General features: G+C 41.9%; 1 protein-coding gene across 1 annotated transcript in view; it reads right to left on the bottom strand.

The window, feature by feature from the left end:
* LOC132870700 (NACHT, LRR and PYD domains-containing protein 12-like) overlaps window positions 1-18,180 on the bottom strand; it is a 108,982-nt gene extending 90,802 nt beyond the window's left edge. Inside the window, exons 1-2 of the mRNA XM_060904500.1 lie at window positions 18,109-18,180; window positions 80-196 (exon numbers count right to left, since the gene is read on the bottom strand). Of these exons, the coding sequence (XP_060760483.1) occupies window positions 80-196; window positions 18,109-18,161 (170 nt within the window). The 5' untranslated portion in view covers window positions 18,162-18,180. The remainder of the gene's footprint in view (window positions 1-79; window positions 197-18,108) is intronic.
* Between the last annotated feature and the right edge of the window lie 1,023 nt (window positions 18,181-19,203).

Here is a 19,203-nt window from a genome sequence, read left to right on the forward strand (position 1 = left end):
AACTGGACTGGATAAAGGAATGTGTAACACAGTCTTTCTCTCTACAGTGACTTTAACTATGAGAATTATGGGATGTTACCTGTGGACAGATGAGGGGTTTCCACTGTTAAAGTACAAAGGAAAATCCATAGACCGATCACTCTTCATGGAGACGCAGCTGGGTTCTGGTGAGTCTGATCTCATCATCTGGAGTTTACTGTACAACATTATAGACAGTCCTTTATATACACCATTTACACTGGTAATTATTAATTATTACTGTTTATTTATCTTGTTTGCAATTACACTGACTTAGTGTCACATCCAGATGCACTTTCTGCCTTATCCTGTATGTGACACTGTGAAACACTGAACTGTGCAGTTATTGATATTAATTACTCTAAAATGTTTAGTGAAAGTATTGTAGCAGCATTAGGACCTAATTAAAGTCTCACAAACTGATAAATATCAAAATTATGATGATGAACTGGGCTGGATAAAGGAATGTGTAACACAGTCTTTCTCTCTACAGTGACTTTAACTATGAGAATTATAGGATGTTACCTGTGGACAGATGAGGGGTTTCCAGTGTTAAAGTCCAAAAGAGGATCCATAGACCGATCACTCTTCATGGAGACACAGCTGAGTTCTGGTGAGTCTGATCTCTTCATCTGGAGTTCACTGTACAACATTACAGAGGAGTAGAGATGAAAGTGGAAAGAAAAAAATCCTGACTTTTGAAAGTCAAACTAAGATGGGGGGGCAATGTCCCACGAAAATATTTTAATAACATAACACGCAAAACCCTGCATTCTAGTGCATTTTAGTACTTATTTTCACTAAAACAAGTTATAACTTTTAAGCCTTTTTCTTTCACGTACATTAATAATTAACATGTCAAAAATATCAAATTTAATTCCCCTAGTTAAGGAGTCATTTTCAGGAGTGCATTTAGAAAACGCGGTGATTTTCCTGCTACACAGTTCATTACTTTGAAAAAAATCAGACAGTTGAAGGTAAACTCAGCAAAATCCCAAAACAGTACTGTTAAAAAGTAAAGGTCTGTTAAAGTTTCTAAAGCTTTCAGGTTTCAATGTTGGGGACATTGAGCCTTGTTTATCAATCTTTTAGTAGAGTTGTGTGTTTGCAAAAGCTAAAGTGAACTAAAAATTTCCAATTCAGATTTATGGTGAGTTGAAGCCAATTGTTTACATTAGTTCGTATTGTCTGTAAATTTAAACACACCAATGAATACCAAATTTCTCATGTAAATCAGGGGCGTAGGGTGTGTGTGTGTGTGTGTCACACACACTAAGTGGCAGCCTGAGTGCATTATTTAACAAAAATCAATTACCATTGCTAGTTTTAGGCAGCTTAGAAACCGGTTCTTCCATTATTGCTGTTTCTTCCACGTTTTCTTGATGTTGTGTTCTAGAAACGGCACTAAAACTTAGCTTCGAAACCACAAAATGCAACTTTCATGGGGAAAAAAAAAAATATATATATATATATATATATATATATAAATTGCTTACCTCTCTTCACATCGAAAGAAGGAGGAAAGCTTAGCTTGTTTTGACATGGCGAATTATTAACACAAGAGAAAATACTCGTAATTCGCAACTAAAAAGACTGCAGCTACACTGGCAGCTTGAACATGCTTTCTTGTACGATTGTGTTGCGCTTGCGCAGAATGGTGTCAGTCCTGTGCACCTGAAGGCGCGCCTTGGGCGCGCGCGCCTAACGAGCTCCGGCACGCGCGCCGTTAACAAAGAACACCGGTCTTTAATCAGTGAACTGTGTTTGGACTATTTAAGGACTGCACCCATGCAAGGACGATGAGAGGCCGAGGTGGCTGCGGGAGGGCGTCTAGGTGGGGTGTCGAGATGGAGAGAAGTGACGGTAGTTTGACTGGAGGTGAAATAGACATAGAAGGAGAAGGCGAGGGAAATTCAAAAGAGGAATGGCAGGTGGTAGGAAGAGGAGCGAAACGAGAGAGTGTCCGAAGGTAATTTAGAGTCTGATAAAGGTAATCCCAATAAAGCAATGCGAGTGATAAATGACAAGGAACTAAAGGTCAAATTACAATTTGATTCACCTATCTCTATTAATCCACTGAAAATTACCAAAGCACTTCATGCAGCCGTAGGCACAGTGCAGGTCACACCTGTAAGAGATGGCAGCTTACTTATTGGTTGTTACAATGCCACGCAGCGGGATAAACTTCTTGCAATGTCTGAAATGGATGGTAAGAAAATTAAGTGCACTTACTGGGAGCGAAAGAAACTTGAACTTGGAGTTATAACTGACGTGTCTACTGATTTGCCGTGTGAGGATATTATGAGCAATGTATCTGGAGCTAATGTTGTCAAATGTAGGAGATTGATGTTTACCCGAGATCGAATAAAAAAGGAGAGCCTTTCTGTTTTGTTATTTTTTGATGAGAAGGTATTGCCTACAAGGATTAGGGTAGGATATATGAGCTTCCAGGTTCGTCCATACATCCCGCCTCCATTGCGGTGCTTTAATTGCCAGAAATTTGGGCACGTAGCAGCCATTTGCAGAGGAAAAAGACGATGTGGTAAATGCGGAGGAGAAGATCATGAGTATGGTCAATGTAAGGAGGGTACTGTTAAATGTTGCAACTGCGGGGGTTCACACAGTGCAGCATACAAGGGTTGTCAAGCACACAAAAAAGCGTCTGAAGTACAAAGAGTTAAGGTTGAGGAGAAACTTACCTATGCAGAGGCAATTAAGAAGGTTGATGGAAGAAGGAAGCTTGAAGCGGGCCAACGACAGCAGGAACAAAGGCAAAGTGTTATTTCTCAGCAGAGTAAGGAATCACCTAGCCCTATATGTGCAGACGCTATAAAGGTGGATAGTGTGAAATTCTTGGCTGAAGTCATAAACTGCTCAGCGGTCACAGAGAGCAGGAGCGAGAGGATTAAAGTTATTGTCAAAGCTGCACAGAAGCATTTTCGTGTGGGGGCGGAAGTTTCAGTCGATGAAATTACTAAAGCATTGAATATTCTCCAGGGCGTACAAGCCACCTCACAGTCAGCATCATGTGGGGGTTCCTAATGATTTTTAGTATTTTACAGTGGAATGCTAGAAGTCTTTGCTCTAATGGGCAGGAGTTTAAGAAATTTGTTGATGATTTGGATATTAAGCCAAATGTTATGTGTTCAGGAGACATGGCTTAGGCCTCACCTGGACTTTGTCCTACAAGGATATGTAGTTGTGCGTAGGGACAGGGATAATGGCCCTGGTGGAGGGGTGGCTTTATTTATCATGCAGGGGTTGGGATATAGAATAATAAAGGTAAGTAGGGAGGTAGAGGGAATTATTATTGAGGTATGGATAGGTAGCTCAACCTTTTTGATTGTTAATTATTACAATCCCTGCATTGTCCTACATAAAGATGTTCTTGATAAGTTCCTGGGGGAAGTATCCCACAAGATGGTATGGTGTGGGGATTTTAATGCATACAGCACCCTTTGGGGGAGCACAGACACCAATAGTAATGGTAAGGTAATTGAGGAGTTGCTAGAGGAAAGAGATCTAATTTGCCTCAATGATGGGAGGGGGACCAGAATTGATGTCTCAAGTGGGTGGGAGACAGCTATCGACCTCACCCTGGTGTCTGCGCAGTATGCAAGATGCTCTAAATGGAATGTAATGCAGGATGACTGTGTTGGTAGTGATCATTACCCCATCCTGTGTGAAATTGGAGTGGGATCTGTTCAGATTGAGGAAGTAATCTTCCCCAGGTGGGATTTTAAAAAGGCCAAATGGGAGGATTTTACCTCAAATTGTAGTACTAGGCTGATGTGCCTCAATTTGGATGTGTATGAGGATGTTAATATGGCTAACAGTAAGGTTACAGAGATATTGCATTCTTCTGCTTTAGAATTCATTGGGAAAACGTCAGACAGTGGGAAGCGGAAAATGGTGCCCTGGTGGACAGATGAGTGTAAGGAAGCAATACAGGTAAGAAATAAGGCTTTTAAAAAGGTTAAGTCTACTTTCTCTTTCACTGATCTAGTTGAGTATAAAAAAGCCCAAGCTATGGTTAGGAGGGTGATTAGAAAGGCAAAGAGGGAGCGGTGGAGAGCATTTTGTGACACTATTGGAAGAGATACGGCAATTAATGAAGTGTGGGGGATGATTAGAAGAATGGGGGGAATTAGGAGGGAATATTCCTTACCAGCTATCAAGTTTAATGATGAAGTCATGGGAACGGACAAGGAGAAAGCAGAAGCCCTTGCTACAGTGTTTGCCAGAATTCATAGTATGAATAATGTGTCTGCTGAGGCTAGAGTGGCTAGGGAGGAATTGGTAAGGTTGCACCCTAATGTGTTAGAGAAAAAGATTATTACTGATGAGGCCTTTGATGCACCATTCTCTGTTTGAGTTAAAGCGGGCCCTTAGGGGAGTTAGATCTACCTCTCCAGGCAAAGATGACATCTGTTATGTAATGGTGGATAAAGTAAGGCCTGAAGCACAAATGGTACTTTTGAAGCATTTTAATTTGATATGGGAAATGGGGACTATTCCCCTAGCTTGGAAACACTCTGTTGTGGTACCAATTTTAAAACCAGGTAAGGAAAAGAGTGAGGCAACAAGCTACAGGCCCATTGTGTTGACCTCTAACCTCTGCAAGTTAATGGAGTGGATGGTCACAGATAGGTTGACTTATGTCATTGAAAAGAGAGGTTTAATTACCTCATGTCAGAGTGGGTTTCGCAGGGGAAGGATGACTATGGACCCTGTGTTGTGCTTGGAGGATACTGTAAGGAAAGCTCAAGCAAACAAAGAGCAAGTCAATGCAGTTTTCTTTGACATAGAAAAGGCATATGATATGCTATGGCGTGAAGGACTCCTTATCAAGTTAGAGGCAATGGGAATAAGTGGTAGGCTGTATAACTGGGTCATGGACTTCCTGTTAAATAGGACCATTGAGGTGCGTGTTGGACAGTCATATTCTGGTACTTATCCTGTGGATAATGGAGTTCCACAGGGTAGTGTGTGCAGCCCTCTGTTGTTCAGTATAATGATTAATGATATTTTTTCTGGAATAGATGTTAATATTGGACGTTCATTGTATGCAGATGATGGAACACTGTGGATTAGGGGCCGAAACTCAGTGTTCATTAGTCAGAAACTTCAGGCAGTGGTCAGTCTTGTGGAGAAGTGGGGCGATAAGTGGGGTTTTCGTTTTTCAGTGGAGAAGACACAGGTTATTTGTTTCACCAAGAGAAGACGTGTACCTCCTGTGCAAATTTTATATATGCAGCCGCTCAAACAGGTTGAGGTGGTGAGGTTCTTAGGGGTTTGGATGGATAGTAAACTTACTTATAGAGATCACATTCAGAGAGTTGTTGTCAAGTGTAAAAAGGCAGTAAATATACTCAGGTGTCTAGTGGGGAGTGATTGGGGTGCCACTATGATGGCATTAAAACGTGTCTATATAGCACTTATTAGATTGTCACTGGATTATGCGTGCATTGCGTATGGATCGGCAGCAAAGACACACTTATTGAAACTTGATGTGGTCCAGGCACAGGCCTTGCGAGTGTGCAGTGGGGCATTCACAACCTCTTCAGTCCCTGCACTTCAGGTTGAAGCAGGGGAGATGCCATTGGCTTTAAGGCGGCAGCAGTTGGGGATGGTGTACTGGACGAACCTGCAGGGTTATAAAGGGGATCATCCAACCAAGCATGTCCTTAATCAATGTTGGGAGCATGGCAAGGCAAACTTTAATAGTTTTGGGTGGGTTGGAAATGATCAGGCTGGAGAGCTTGGCTTAACCAAGGTGGCCCATAGCTCTGTGGTACCACTGCCAGCTATTCCCCCCTGTTTTTTTATTATGCCTGAGGTGGATCTTAACCTGGTGAAGATGCGCGAGGAAGCTGAGGATGATAGTAATGTGAAATATTTAACCAACTTTCACATTCGCAATAACTATCCTGAAGGGGTTCAAATTTTTACAGACGGCTCTAAAGACCCTGAAACTGGGAAAACTGCAGCTGCAGTTTTTATCCCACAGTATAAGACAAAGATAGCAAAAAGGACGTCTGACCACCTTGCAGTTTATTCAGTGGAGTTATTTGCCATCTATCTTGCTTTAATGTGGATTGATGACACTAAATCTAGATTCAATGTCATATGTTCTGACTCCCTGTCAGCATTGAATAGTATCCTTCACGGCAAGTCTAAGTGTAGGCCTGATTTACTTTGTGAGGTACTTCAATATCTTTTTAGACTACACCAGCAAGACATTTTAGTAAATTTCCTATGGGTTCCATCCCATTCGGGCATTGCAGGAAATGAGGCTGTGGATCAGCTTGCCAAAGAGGCTTTGAAATCTGAAATCCAGTCTAACATCCCACTAAGCAAAGCGGAGGTCAAGGTTATTATCTCATCTCTCATCTCATCTCATTATCTCTAGCCGCTTTATCCTTCTACAGGGTCGCAGGCAAGCTGGAGCCTATCCCAGCTGACTACGGGCGAAAGGCGGGGTACACCCTGGACAAGTTGCCAGGTCATCACAGGGCTGACACATAGACACAGACAACCATTCACATTCACACCTACGGTCAATTTAGAGTCACCAGTTAACCTAACCTGCATGTCTTTGGACTGTGGGGGAAACCAGAGCACCCGGAGGAAACCCACGCGGACACGGGGAGAACATGCAAACTCCGCACAGAAAGGCCCTCGCCGGCCCTGGGGCTCGAACCCAGGACCTTCTTGCTGTGAGGCGACAGCGCTAACCACTACACCACCGTGCCGCCCAAGGTTATTATATTCAGGAAAATGTTGGGTGCATGGCAGGGGCAGTGGGATGGGGAAAGTAGGGGCAGCTTTCTATGAGCAATTCAAAAACAGGTCCCTTCAAGAAGACTGGGCAGCGGTAGCCGTAGAGAAGAACAAGTAATCACAAGGCTTAGAATAGGTCATAGTAGATTAAATGGCAACCTCCACACAATTGGCAAACATGCCACTGGTCACTGCATCTACTGTCAGGAAAGAGACTGTAAATCACGTGCTATTAGAATGCCAAGCTTATAGTGTCCAGAGAGCAATTCTGTTAGAACGAGTTAGAGAGCTAGGGGAGACTAGGCTCACTCTTGATAGGTTACTTGCCTTCTCAGTACCATCTGCTTGGAAGCATGTTTTTGAGTTCCTTAAAAATACAGGCCTTTTAGGTAGGATTTAGTGTATTTATTGGGGTGGTTTTTTTTTTTTTTTTTGGTCACTCCTCCATTGAAACTCCAACTAGATAGTGTCGCAGTTCCGCAAAAATACAGTTGGTGGCGGTAATGCACCATAGTGGATGCCAACCGCCATTAAACCTGAAAGAAGAAGAAGAAGACGGACGATGAGAAGTATTACACCGCGTCTAGGAACGTGGAAAATCTGAAAAATAAATTTCTCCATTCGGAAAACCGGAGATTTTCAAGAGTTTTGTCAAATATCCGGATTTCCGGGTATTTCGTCATTAGCGGAAAAAATACAGAGGAATTTTCATGAAAATCCGGAATTCAGGGATAATCCGGAACACTTTCATGACTAAGAGGAGGCATGAGACGGAATTTCATTGTCTGGAATATCACAATACAAAATACTGCGAGAGACGAATCTGCTGCTCATATAATGTATTGTGATATTTCTGTTTAATATGCTTTTTGTGCTCTACCTCTGACACCACCAGCATGGTGGTGTAGTGGTTAGCACTGTCACCTCACAGCAAGAAGGTTCTGGGTTCGAGCCCAGCGGCCGGCGAGGGCCTTTCTGTGTGGAGCTTGCATGTTCTCCCCGTGTCCGCGTGGGTTTCCTCCGGGTGCTCCGGTTTCCCCCACAGTCCAAAGACATGCAGTTAGGTTAACATGGGATGGCCTTGGGCTGAAGTGCCCTTGAGCAAGGTACAACTTCTGGCAGCACCAGAAGTCGTAGCCCACAGAGCACAGAGTTATAGAGTGGAAACCTAACTGCCTCAAAGCACGCTGACTGAACAGTCCAGAAAGTGAAGCTCATCAGAAGGAAGTGTTATGGCACATGGGGTCAAACTCCAGGCCCACAGCCTCGTTTCATTTGGCCTGCATGAACTTGGAAACAATAAAACTGAAACAGCCTGTAGAACACGACTGCTTAAAGGAGAACTGAAGGCAAATATATCAAAATTCTATTTCTCATTTTATTACATATCGGAATGCATTTTTGATTGCTATTTTGTCACTGCTATAGCAAGTTATGAGTGTTTGAAATATGCTCTGTAATATATCAGTCCATATGTCAAAGCAATGGCCATAAACGAGATTCGTTGAGATCTGTGTGAGACATCAAGGACAGAAGTAAAACGTACAACGGAAATCAAAGTGACCAACCCTGTGTCCAAAATGGCTCACTTGTTCACTAATCCCTATAGAGGGAATTACTTCTACAAAATGGTGTCCCCAATATATTGTGCCCTATATAGTGAGTAGGTAGAGAGCGATTTCAGACACAGGGCAACATCTGCCAACATCAATGGCGTAGATTTATATAGGGATGGTAGGGACATATCACAATCAATATTTGGGGAATACAAAATAGTCCCTACCAATATTTACCATTTTATTTTAATATAGCAAAAATCTACATTTATTAATGTAATATTTCAATATACTATGCAGTGGTAGTGTAGCCCAGGCTGTAAAGCGTCATAATTTTGTTAAGACTATCCTCTTAAAATAATCCATTTTATTTGTGGAAAAAAAAAAACAATTCATTGAAAGTAATTGATCAGTCATTAAAATTCTAAAAGCAACTCATTTTATTTTGAAATAAATAGATGCTTTATAAATAATTCATTGAAATTGATTATATGCACTAAAAACTATTGAAAAGTGTTTAAAATGGAGAAAAGGAGAAATAGAGAAAAAAAAGGAGTTGCTGCAGAAGGCTATATAGAATGAGCTTCCCGAATAGCCAATTAGTGCATCTTGTGCGCCCCAGGTGATCAACCTCGTAGGTTACGTCTGGTCGTAACTTCCTATTTTGCAGCCATGTTTACGGTTGCTGCCTCGTGCGTTGTCTGATCCAAACGCAGATAAAACCTGTTTTCATCCACGGGGTAAGACCTGAAAATAATGTTTTGAACTGAGTTGGAATAATTCTTAATGATGTTAAACACTGGTTGACCAGTATATTGTTAATATTTAAACTTTATAGAGCAGTGTGAGACCGGACGATTCCTGCCGTTCGGGCGAGGGTAATTGCTGGAACGCTCGTTCCTAAATTGATCACTCGGTGAGTGAAAAAAAAAAAAAAAAAAAACTCTTTAACTTGTTTGGTTGATTTGTAAAGCATCTGAAAGTTATATTAATCGGCGCAGCAGCCATGAAAAAGGTGCTAATGGTGCTATAGCCGCCTGAGGCCAAGTTTACATTAGACCGTATCTGTCTCGTTTTCTTCGCAGATGCACTGTCTGTTTACATTAAAATGCCTGGAAACGCCGGGAAACGGGAATCCGCCAGGGTCCACGTATTCAATCCAGATCGTGTGTGGTCAGGTGCTGTGTAAACATTGAGAATACGCGGATACGCTGTGCTGAGCTCTAGCTGGCGTCATCATTGGACAACGTCACTGTGACATCCACCTTCCTGATTCGCTGGCGTTGGTCATGTGACGCAACTGCTGAAAAACGGCGCGGACTTCCGCCTTGTATCACCTTTCATTAAAGAGTATAAAAGTATGAAAATACTGCAAATACTGATGCAAATACTGCCCATTGTGTAGTTATGATTGTCTTTAGGCTTGCCATCCTTCCACTTGCAAGTGGTAAGTGACGCGCATGCCCGACATGCACTGAGATCACACACACAGCGGCTCAGTCCCAAATCACTGCTCGTGCACTCCACTCGCGCGCTGTGTGAGCTGCGCAGGGCCGGAGTGCGCACCCTCCAGAGGGCACTCGCTGTTCAGAGCGGAGTGATTTGGAGCGCAGGATGCCTGCGGAGCCGAGCGTATCCGTGTATTGGCGTTGCTGTGTGCACGCTAATCGTTTTAAAAACGTTAATCTGATGATCCGCTGATACGGTCTAATGTAAACCCCACCTGAGACTGTGTTGTGATGCTAATGGGCCATTGACCTGAACTTAGCAGTTTAGCTTGCTGGTGTCACATCTAAATAATCATTTCAGTGTTGTTTATTGTTATTTACTAAGGAATATTTTTCTAAGCTGTTGTTCATTGCATATGTAAAAAAAAAAAAAAGGTATTGGTGAGACTGCTTGATGAAAGGGTGTGCTTGTGGTACTTAAAGAGGTAAATATTTAGTGCAGTTTCTCATTGTTACCGGTGCAGGGAGAGACAATTAAGCATGTTAGGCCTTAATGCCTCTAAGGCTGCTGGGCCATAGAAGGTTCACGCTGCACGCTGCATGCTACACGTTCACGTGAAGAACTGGACCCTGGGCCATTAAACTTCATGCTTGGATGTTCACGTGTTGCGTCTGTTCTACTTTGACCGAGTAACCAACAATATGGACTCTTCGGATGACGACGATTGCCTCATTCTGCTTTTACTGAGACAGAGGAAGAGAAAAAGGAACAGAATTTGGAGCCGAGAACACTTCCTTCTGAGAGAAACCCGTGGTGAATTTCACCGAACATTCTATAATCTGCTTGACAATCCCGATGAAGAACTATTTTTCAATTATACCATTCAATTATATTTTTTCTGAAGTTTTCCCCTGAAAGCATAGAGTTATCTCCCTAGACCTGTTCTGATTGGCTGGCGCGGCGGTGACCGCATGCATTGACTGGAATTTCCATCTTCACGCCTAGAAAAAAGTGTGCATGTTCATTTCTCGCTTCACGCGTGAAGTGTGCAGCGTGCAGCGTGCAACGTGAACGCCGTTCTATGGCCCAGAGCAAGTCATGCTACGTTTGTCCACTTTTCTTTACACGCGTGTCACGTGTAGCGTGCAGCATGCAGCGTGCAGCATGAACCTTCTATGGCCCAGCTGCCTAACTACCATGGGGTTTCTGAATTTAATGCAGTTTTCTACCAAATTATCACTTTTCTTGGGTGACTGTACATTTTTATCAAACTCTGTGAAATTGTAAACCTAATGTCGAAATGGAGATATCCATTTGATTGAGGGGTCCAAGGTGAATATTAAAAAATCTTTGTTTAAAATATTTTGTATTTCATGCAGAGTTTCGGAAGGAAAAGTCAGCGTTATGGATGTGACGAAATTCCGTTATGGATGTGACGCGTCTGAAATAGACATGGCATATGTTTAGAAAATCAGCAATTTAACCACCATAACCCTTTGAAAAACTCTGTAAATATCAGCTAAAACTATCAAAGTTCTTAAATAATATTTAGGATGGCTATTGTTTTGCTGTTTTGTGGATTTTAGCATACATTTCTGTGGCTTGTGGCAATAATATAGAATTGTACATGATCAAAGTTGGTTTTAGCTTGGGTTTTACATTATAAGAAAGAAAGACTGACAGTGACATATTAGGTTGGTTACAAATTGGTTCAACTTATTCACATCTGTAAAATACAGGCCTAGGTGAGATCTCTGGGAGTGGTTTTGATGTATTACATGTTGCTTTATTTTTGCATGGTGAGGTTGACATTTACATGGAATTGCCCTATGCTATATATATATATATATATATATATATAAAATTATTTTAATTTTGAAAAATTATATTTTCTTTGTTACTAATGTAACAAACTATTTCAGCTCTTGAAACAGTTATTAATGTAACTACAGTACTTGAATAAAAAAAAGCACTTTGAATGTATTTATAGTTTCGCAACTACAAATTAATACTTGAACTCTTGAACTAAGATTTGATTTTTGTTGTACAACTAAACCTTTTGAGAGCATGATTTAAACTGGTTAATGCAAATGAGTATTATTGATTGGTGATAATCAACATGCTATTTGGATCTGCTTTGACCTCTCTGTAGGTCAGGGTTTTTTTTCTGTGACTTCATTTGATGAGGTCCCAGCCAAGGTCCACCGTCTATCGGGGAGTTTCCAGCTGGGTTCGTGTGAGGTTTCCAGAGATCCAGAGAGATTGTCTCTAGAGTCCATGATCCATAGATTCCCAGTGTGAGCTGGGTGGCGAGCCACATTGAAACCACCGATATTGAACTGAGGGTGGTGAAGGATTCCTTCATTCCCCCCTCCTCACGGACTGTGTGGTAGGACATAATACACATACACTGATACACTTGACACGGATCTGAAGAAAAAGGGCCCCAACGCTAACTTTGGGACAGAGGGTTTTATTTTGCCGGCTTATTATTTTTAGTTGTTGTTTTTCATTGAATGCCTTGCAACAAATTGTGTATTTTTTTATTGTTATTGATTATTAATAACAAGTGCACACACACACAAAAAAAACCTCAAACCATTGTTTCTTGTGTTTTTCCAACTACCGTATTTTCTGGACTATAGAGCGCACCTGTATATAAGCCGCATCCGCTCTATTTTTTAAAAAAAATTTTAAAAAAAGATATACAAGCCGCACCGGGCTATAAGCCGCAGATATCTATGTTGAAAAATTAGATATTTACTGCATGTACAGAACGATTTTGTACTGTAAATGTACATGTATGTACCTGAACAGATTCTTTCCGAACAGTGCCTTTTAACACGGCAGCAACTTTGCTGATTAAAACGGAACAGAACCAAGAGAAAATAACCGGTATTTATTTACCTTCATTTCTCCTGTGTTTGAAACCACAAGTCACTTTAATCATCTCCAACGTCTCACCATAGATTCATTGACGCTAAGCTTGCGTGCAGCAGCGCGGTTTCCTTCCTGGATAGCAAGCTCGATGGCCTTCAACTTAAAACTTGCATCATACGAACTTCTTCGTGTGGTTTCCATGATGAAGGGGCGAGGATTTGAAAATAATTACCAGTTAGTAATTTGTCGTGCGTGTTCTATCTGCTAAAGATCTGCTAATTCTTCTTTGCATTGATTTTTCGTCTATCTTATTTTTGATTCTACTTCCGGTTAGAGCGCCCCTAGCGGTGGAAGAAAAATCCACAGAATAGCCGCACCTTTGTATAAGCCGCATGGTTCAAAACCTAGGAAAAAAGTAGCGGCTTATAGTCCAGAAAATACGGTACTCAACGACAAAGGCTCTCACAAGCTTAGTCTTCTGTTACTGGTCCATCTATTAATATTGACTATTTACCTGTGCCCTGTTGCTACAATCTGTAACAAGGGGGTTACAGTAGCATTAATTTAAACGTTTTGTATGAGAGGTTCTGAGATGTATTCGGAGCTATGACGACCCATGCCGCTATTTCATTGGCTGCAACAGAGCGATGGTCATCAGTGGTGCCAGTCAGGTAGCCTCACGCGAAAGCAGAGGTCCATGTGCTGTGGTGCTGAAAGCGGCAACGCATCTGGCTCGTAATGGCCCGAAACTGTATAAATTTGTCATTCTGAATTTGACCACTGTTCTACTTTATAAGCTTAAGAGACAACAATGCCATTGCCACCTAAAAAGAAATGGGACATTAGAAGTTATTTCACCACTGCGACAGTAAGTATAGTGCGCCCAGAAGTTTGATATTTAGCTGTGTCACGCAACACAATTATTGCAGCGTTCAGTGAAGGCTTAGCTAAGTGTTATATTTCCTCCTCCCCTCCTGTGTCTTTTTGGAGTGCTAGTTTTAACTGTCTGTAGTAGCCAACAGAATAAAGCTCTGGCAGATACATGCAATAAACACGGGAAGTCATGGAAAGATGCTGATAGCTCCTGTTTTAATTAGTTAGTTAGTGCTAGTGTAGCCTGGTGGCTATAAAGCTTGCCAGTTGTCGCTAATTAATGAAAACTCTGTGCATGAAATTAGACAACAGAAGACAGATGCAAGCCTTGTGCAGGTTAAGAATCTGTGCTTTTGTCACTATAGTTTTCTATTTGTCCAGTTTGAACTCAGTCATAGCATAATTTCTTTTCACCTGAGCTAAATACATCATGGCAACATGTAGGCTATATTCTAGTCCTCATGTTTGTTAAAAATGGGTTCATGAATCTTTTTCATGAACATTTTGTTTGATTACATAGGACACAAAGAAGTGTAGTGCCAACCAGGAGGAGGTTTCGACAGAGGAAGCAGAACCTACAGGTGGTCAGGTGAGGTGTAAAGTTAAGAACAGGCATAAGTAGGTCAGCAATGACACTGAATGTGATGTAGAATAGGTCTACTAATTATATAATATTTTTGTTTTCACATAGGATGTTCAGACATCCAGTGAAGGGGCAGGACAGATAGAAAGAGAGGTGGCTGGAGCTTCAGGGCTCCAGGTGAAGTTTTGGTTCTCTGATGTGACATATATGGAATATACTAACAAATTATCTTAGTAAATATGCCATTTGAAGTGTTAGTCTTTATTAAGTCAAGCTAGTGTGAATACAAACCAGGTTACGTTTTGTTTGCTCTATAGGAGGCAGTCAGTGTGAGTGCTAGTGACCATCAAGCAAGTCAGGGTAGCAGTGTTCTGGACATTGGGAGTGCGCCATACCAGCCTGATGCAAAATTAATTTCAGCACAGCAGCTGTCCAATAGGAGGCTGCTGTTTCAGGCCAAATGCTTCAGTCTCTATCCATGGCTGCATTATAGCCCCACCATACAAAAAGTTATTTGTTTTGAGTGTGTCAAAGCCTTTACGATCAAAAAGACCTCCCTAGAAAAAAAACACGATCCTGCATTTAGCCTAAATGGTTTTGGCAATTGGAAAAATGCTTCTGAGAGCTTTACCCGCCATCAAAATAGCAAAGCACACCTTCATGCGGTCACTGTGAATGCAATGGAGCAAACTCCAGTCCATACACAGCTGGCCAGTGCTTTAGCCAAGACACAGCAGGAAGCCAGGCATTGTCTTGTGGAAATTATGGAGTGTGTGAGGTATCTGGCTAGGCAGGGACTTGCAGTGAGAGGGCAATATTCAAATGAGGGTAATTTGTTCCACCTTCTGAAGTTAAAGGCAAAGGATGACCCAGTCCTAACTTCCTGGCTGACTCGCTGCCATGATTATGTAAGTCCGCAGTGCCAAAATGAATACTTGGCTTTGTTTGGCAACACAATTGTGAGAGGAATTGCCACAATGATTAGGTCCCTCCCTGTTGTCCAATTTTCCATCATCATTATGGATGGAACCCAGGACATCCAGGGCAAAGAGCAGGTCTCTATATGCCTGAGATATGTTGATAAAGACCTGGTGCCAGTGGAAGCATTTCTGGGCTTGTACGATACACCAGCAACAACTGGTGAGCAGATGGCAAAACTAGCTGTGGACGTGCTCCTCAGACTAAACCTGCCTATCTCAGGTTTGCAAGGACAGACATATGACGGGGCAGCAAACATGGCAGGGCATTTTTCTGGGGCCCAGGCAGTGCTTAAAAAGGAGCAGACCCTGGCATTGTATGTACACTGTGGCGCACATTGTGTCAACCTAATTACACAATGTGCATGCAATTCCTCACCGTTACTGCGTGATGCGCTTCAATGGGTCCATGAACTTGGAACACTGAGCAACCAATCTGGCAAATTTAAAGGCATACTGGTACAGCATACTGTACCAGAGGGGCCCACCAGGACAGTTAAACCACTCTGTCCCACAAGACGGACTGTCCGTGGGCAAGCTGTGCAGGTAGTCCTCAATGAATATGAGGCTATCCTAAACAATCTGGAGGAAATGGCCTCATTTGGTTCAGACACAGGCACTAGGGCAAATGGTCTATTGGAGCGATTCCAAAAGGGGAAGACCATTCTGGGCCTCTTTCTAGCCACAGAGGTGCTTGGAGAGCTTGAGTGTTTGAACAAATCCCTGCAGAATCATTCCCAAACAATTGCCGGCATGCAGACTGCAGTTCTATATGTAAGCTCAACTATTCAGGAGAAAAGGACTGAGGAAAAGTTTGCAGAATTGTTTGAGAAGGCAGTGCAGATGGTGGATACTTTAGGGATTGAGGCTATTGAAATTCCTCACCAAAGAAAACCCCCTAGGAGATATACTGGTCAGGCTAGTCATCATCAGCCAAAGACAGCAGAGGAGTTCTACAGGATTGAGTTTTTCAAGGTCTTGGACTGTTTGGATATGCAGTTCCAAGACAGATTCAACCAACTTGATCTGGAGAAATTCAAACAGGTTGAGGATGTGCTCCTCACCGGTAGGCTTAATGACACTATTGGAGAGTATCCAGAGATTGACAGGGAGAGTCTGAGGATTCAGCTTCCCATGTTTCTCAACAAGCATGCACTGAAATCAAGTGGAGAAGCTGCAGATATCCTGAGAGGGATGCCCAGTGAAGTACATGGCCTGTTTGATGAGGTGGAGAAACTTGTTAGGCTGTTAGTTATCCCTGTGGCATCAGCGGAAGCTGAAAGAAGCTTCAGTGCTTTGAAAAGGCTAAAAACCTGGCTGAGGTCGACAATGACCCAGCAGCACCTTAACAACGTCAGCGTATACCATGTGCATCAAACAGCACTTGACCTCATTGATTTGAAAGAAATTGGGCAGCAGTTTGTGTCTGCTAATGACAGACGGAGGCATGTTTGGTGTATTTAAATAACATTACAGACATATTCATAACCCTGTAAAAATCTGTAGATTACACTGCATTTAGATGGGTGTAAAAGTTCTAAGCATTTATGTTTACATATTTAGTTTTGCCAGTTGATAAACACAGATGCACATAAGCATGCAACAAACACTGCAGTAATACAGAGATTTTTATTTATTTATTTTTATATAGTGCAAGATATTTGTTCTTTTCTGGATATTTTTCTCTTAAATGCACAATATCCCAATGATGTAGAGATTGCATCATTTACCTGAAGTGCAAGAAGTTATTTCTTTGTTCTTATCTGGATTTGTGTTTGCTGTATAATACAGAAGATCCCAATAATAGTTATTTATTTTGATCTTACCTGGAATGTTTTTCTCTTAACTGCATAAGAGGACAAAATGCAAAATGTATGCTGAATTTGGAAAAGGAATAAGTAAAGTGTTCTTGAACTGTTCCGCTGAGTATGAGTGTGGTTGTGTACACGTGATGTATGATCAAGTTATGGGGGGAGTAAGTTGTAATGTCCCTACCAAAGCTTAGACCAAACCTATGCCCTTGGCCAACGTTGTCAAAAGACGCACGCGCCATCTTTCGAATGCTGACATAATCAAGCCGGAAGTTTTGTTTGTTTTGATAGCAATCAGGAAAGTTTGAAAAAAGTAGGCAGTAATTGTCATTTAAACTCATTTTTGTGCAATACTTTGTTTGGAAAACAGTTTTCAAAATGGCGACACTGACACCTGACACTTCATGTTTCAAAGTCTCGCACAAGTCTTGTGAAGATCGCATGGATAAGTGACGCCTGCCGTGGACCAAACGAACTAAATTCAACATGGCTAAAAACCAAATAGGCCGATAAATATCATATTTTATTGCAATTAGTTGCCAATACAAATCACGATATAAGGTTACTAAAACTGAAAACGTAATTGAATAACGCGTTAATTAAGAAATAAAGCAAGTTAAAAAATGCCTTCAGTTCTCCATTTTCACACTATCCAGAATTCACAGCAGATCTGTAGTGGAGCCATCTGAAGGTAGTTACAGTAAACCGCTGTATATACATACGTGCACTCCAGTTTTTATCACGGCTGGATTGACCACGGTCTGAAATGCAGGTTAAAATAAACACCTGGATCTGACACAGGATCTGAATTTAACACCCCGACTGTATTGATATTGCAGTGGTTTGATTTGCTGCCTTTACAAATAAAAAAAAATGTATTACACTTTAAAATGTAATGTTTTGTGTCGACACCGTCTCATCAGTCTGGTCCTGTGAAGCCTGGATTGGGATGCGATTCGTATCGTTGCTTTAGTGTATTGTCTCATACGACTGCATTTTTAAATTTTATAAGAACATAATTTTACTAACAATGAACAGAATCTGGCATTTTTTCAAGTGGCGACTAAACTTTTCATTCTCGGTATAAATTTTTGTAAAGCTAATCTTTTCAGATATCCTCACTCCATATTTCAGATATGAACAGTTATTGACTAAAATATTAGAACATGGCAGCTTACCGCTTTTCTGAGGGTGGGGTCACATTATCTGTGTCCAGATCACGGCTCTCCATTTTTTAATATTAGTGTATGGACACACAGCTCATGGACTCGCTGCTGATTCCTGAAGATGCTGATCTCTGGGACTGAATGAATTACACTCCTAAAAATCAGAAAAAAACAAAACATTCTGTTAAAATTGGAGAAAAAAAATTAACATCTAAATGAACTGCACAGGGCAGCATGGTGGTGTAGTGGTTAGCGCTCTCACCTCACAGCAAGAAGGTCCGGGTTCGAGCCCCGTGGCCAGTGAGGGCCTTTCTGTGCGGAGTTTGCATGTTCTCCCCGTGTCTGCGTGGGTTTCCTCCGGGTGCTCCGGTTTCCCCCACAGTCCAAAGACATGCAGGTTAGGTTAACTGGTGACTCTAAATTGACCGTAGGTGTGAATGTGGGTGTGAATGGTTGTCTGTGTCTATGTGTCAGCCCTGTGATGACCTGGCAACTTGTCCAGGGTGTACCCCGCCTTTCGCCCGTAGTCAGCTGGGATAGGCTCCAGCTTGCCTGCGACCCTGTAGAACAGGATAAAGCGGCTAGAGATGATGAGATGAGATGAACTGCACATGTGAAGGACTCCAAAATTGATAAGACAAATGTATTAATGTTATTAAAAAAATAACTGCTTTACACCATGAACAATCCATGATCTGTTTTTACTGAGGGATCACATGGACGGTGATACTAAATATATTGTCAGTTGTGCTGAAAATGCTGAGATGTGGCATCTTGTTTTCTGAGCCAGACTTTACTCTATTCACTAGTCCAGCTCACGGTCTCCCTGAAAGACACAGAAACAAACCAATAATAACCCAGAGTCAGCAGCTCCTTGGGTTACGTTTCCTCATCTTGTTTCCCATCAGCATGGCCAAGAACACAGAGAATCTTTGTTGCAAAAGCAAGAAAGCAGCCTAATATACTTCTACAGACTTAATGCTGGTCCCAAGCCCGGATAGACTGGGGACGGTTGGGTCAGGAAGGGCATCTGGTGTAAAACCTACACCAAATCAAATATGCGGAACAGATCCACTGTACTGACCCCTAATGGGGAGAAGGAGAAGA

Source organism: Neoarius graeffei, chromosome 22 (genome assembly GCF_027579695.1).
Source record: "Neoarius graeffei isolate fNeoGra1 chromosome 22, fNeoGra1.pri, whole genome shotgun sequence".
Taxonomy (NCBI): Eukaryota; Metazoa; Chordata; class Actinopteri; order Siluriformes; family Ariidae; genus Neoarius; species Neoarius graeffei.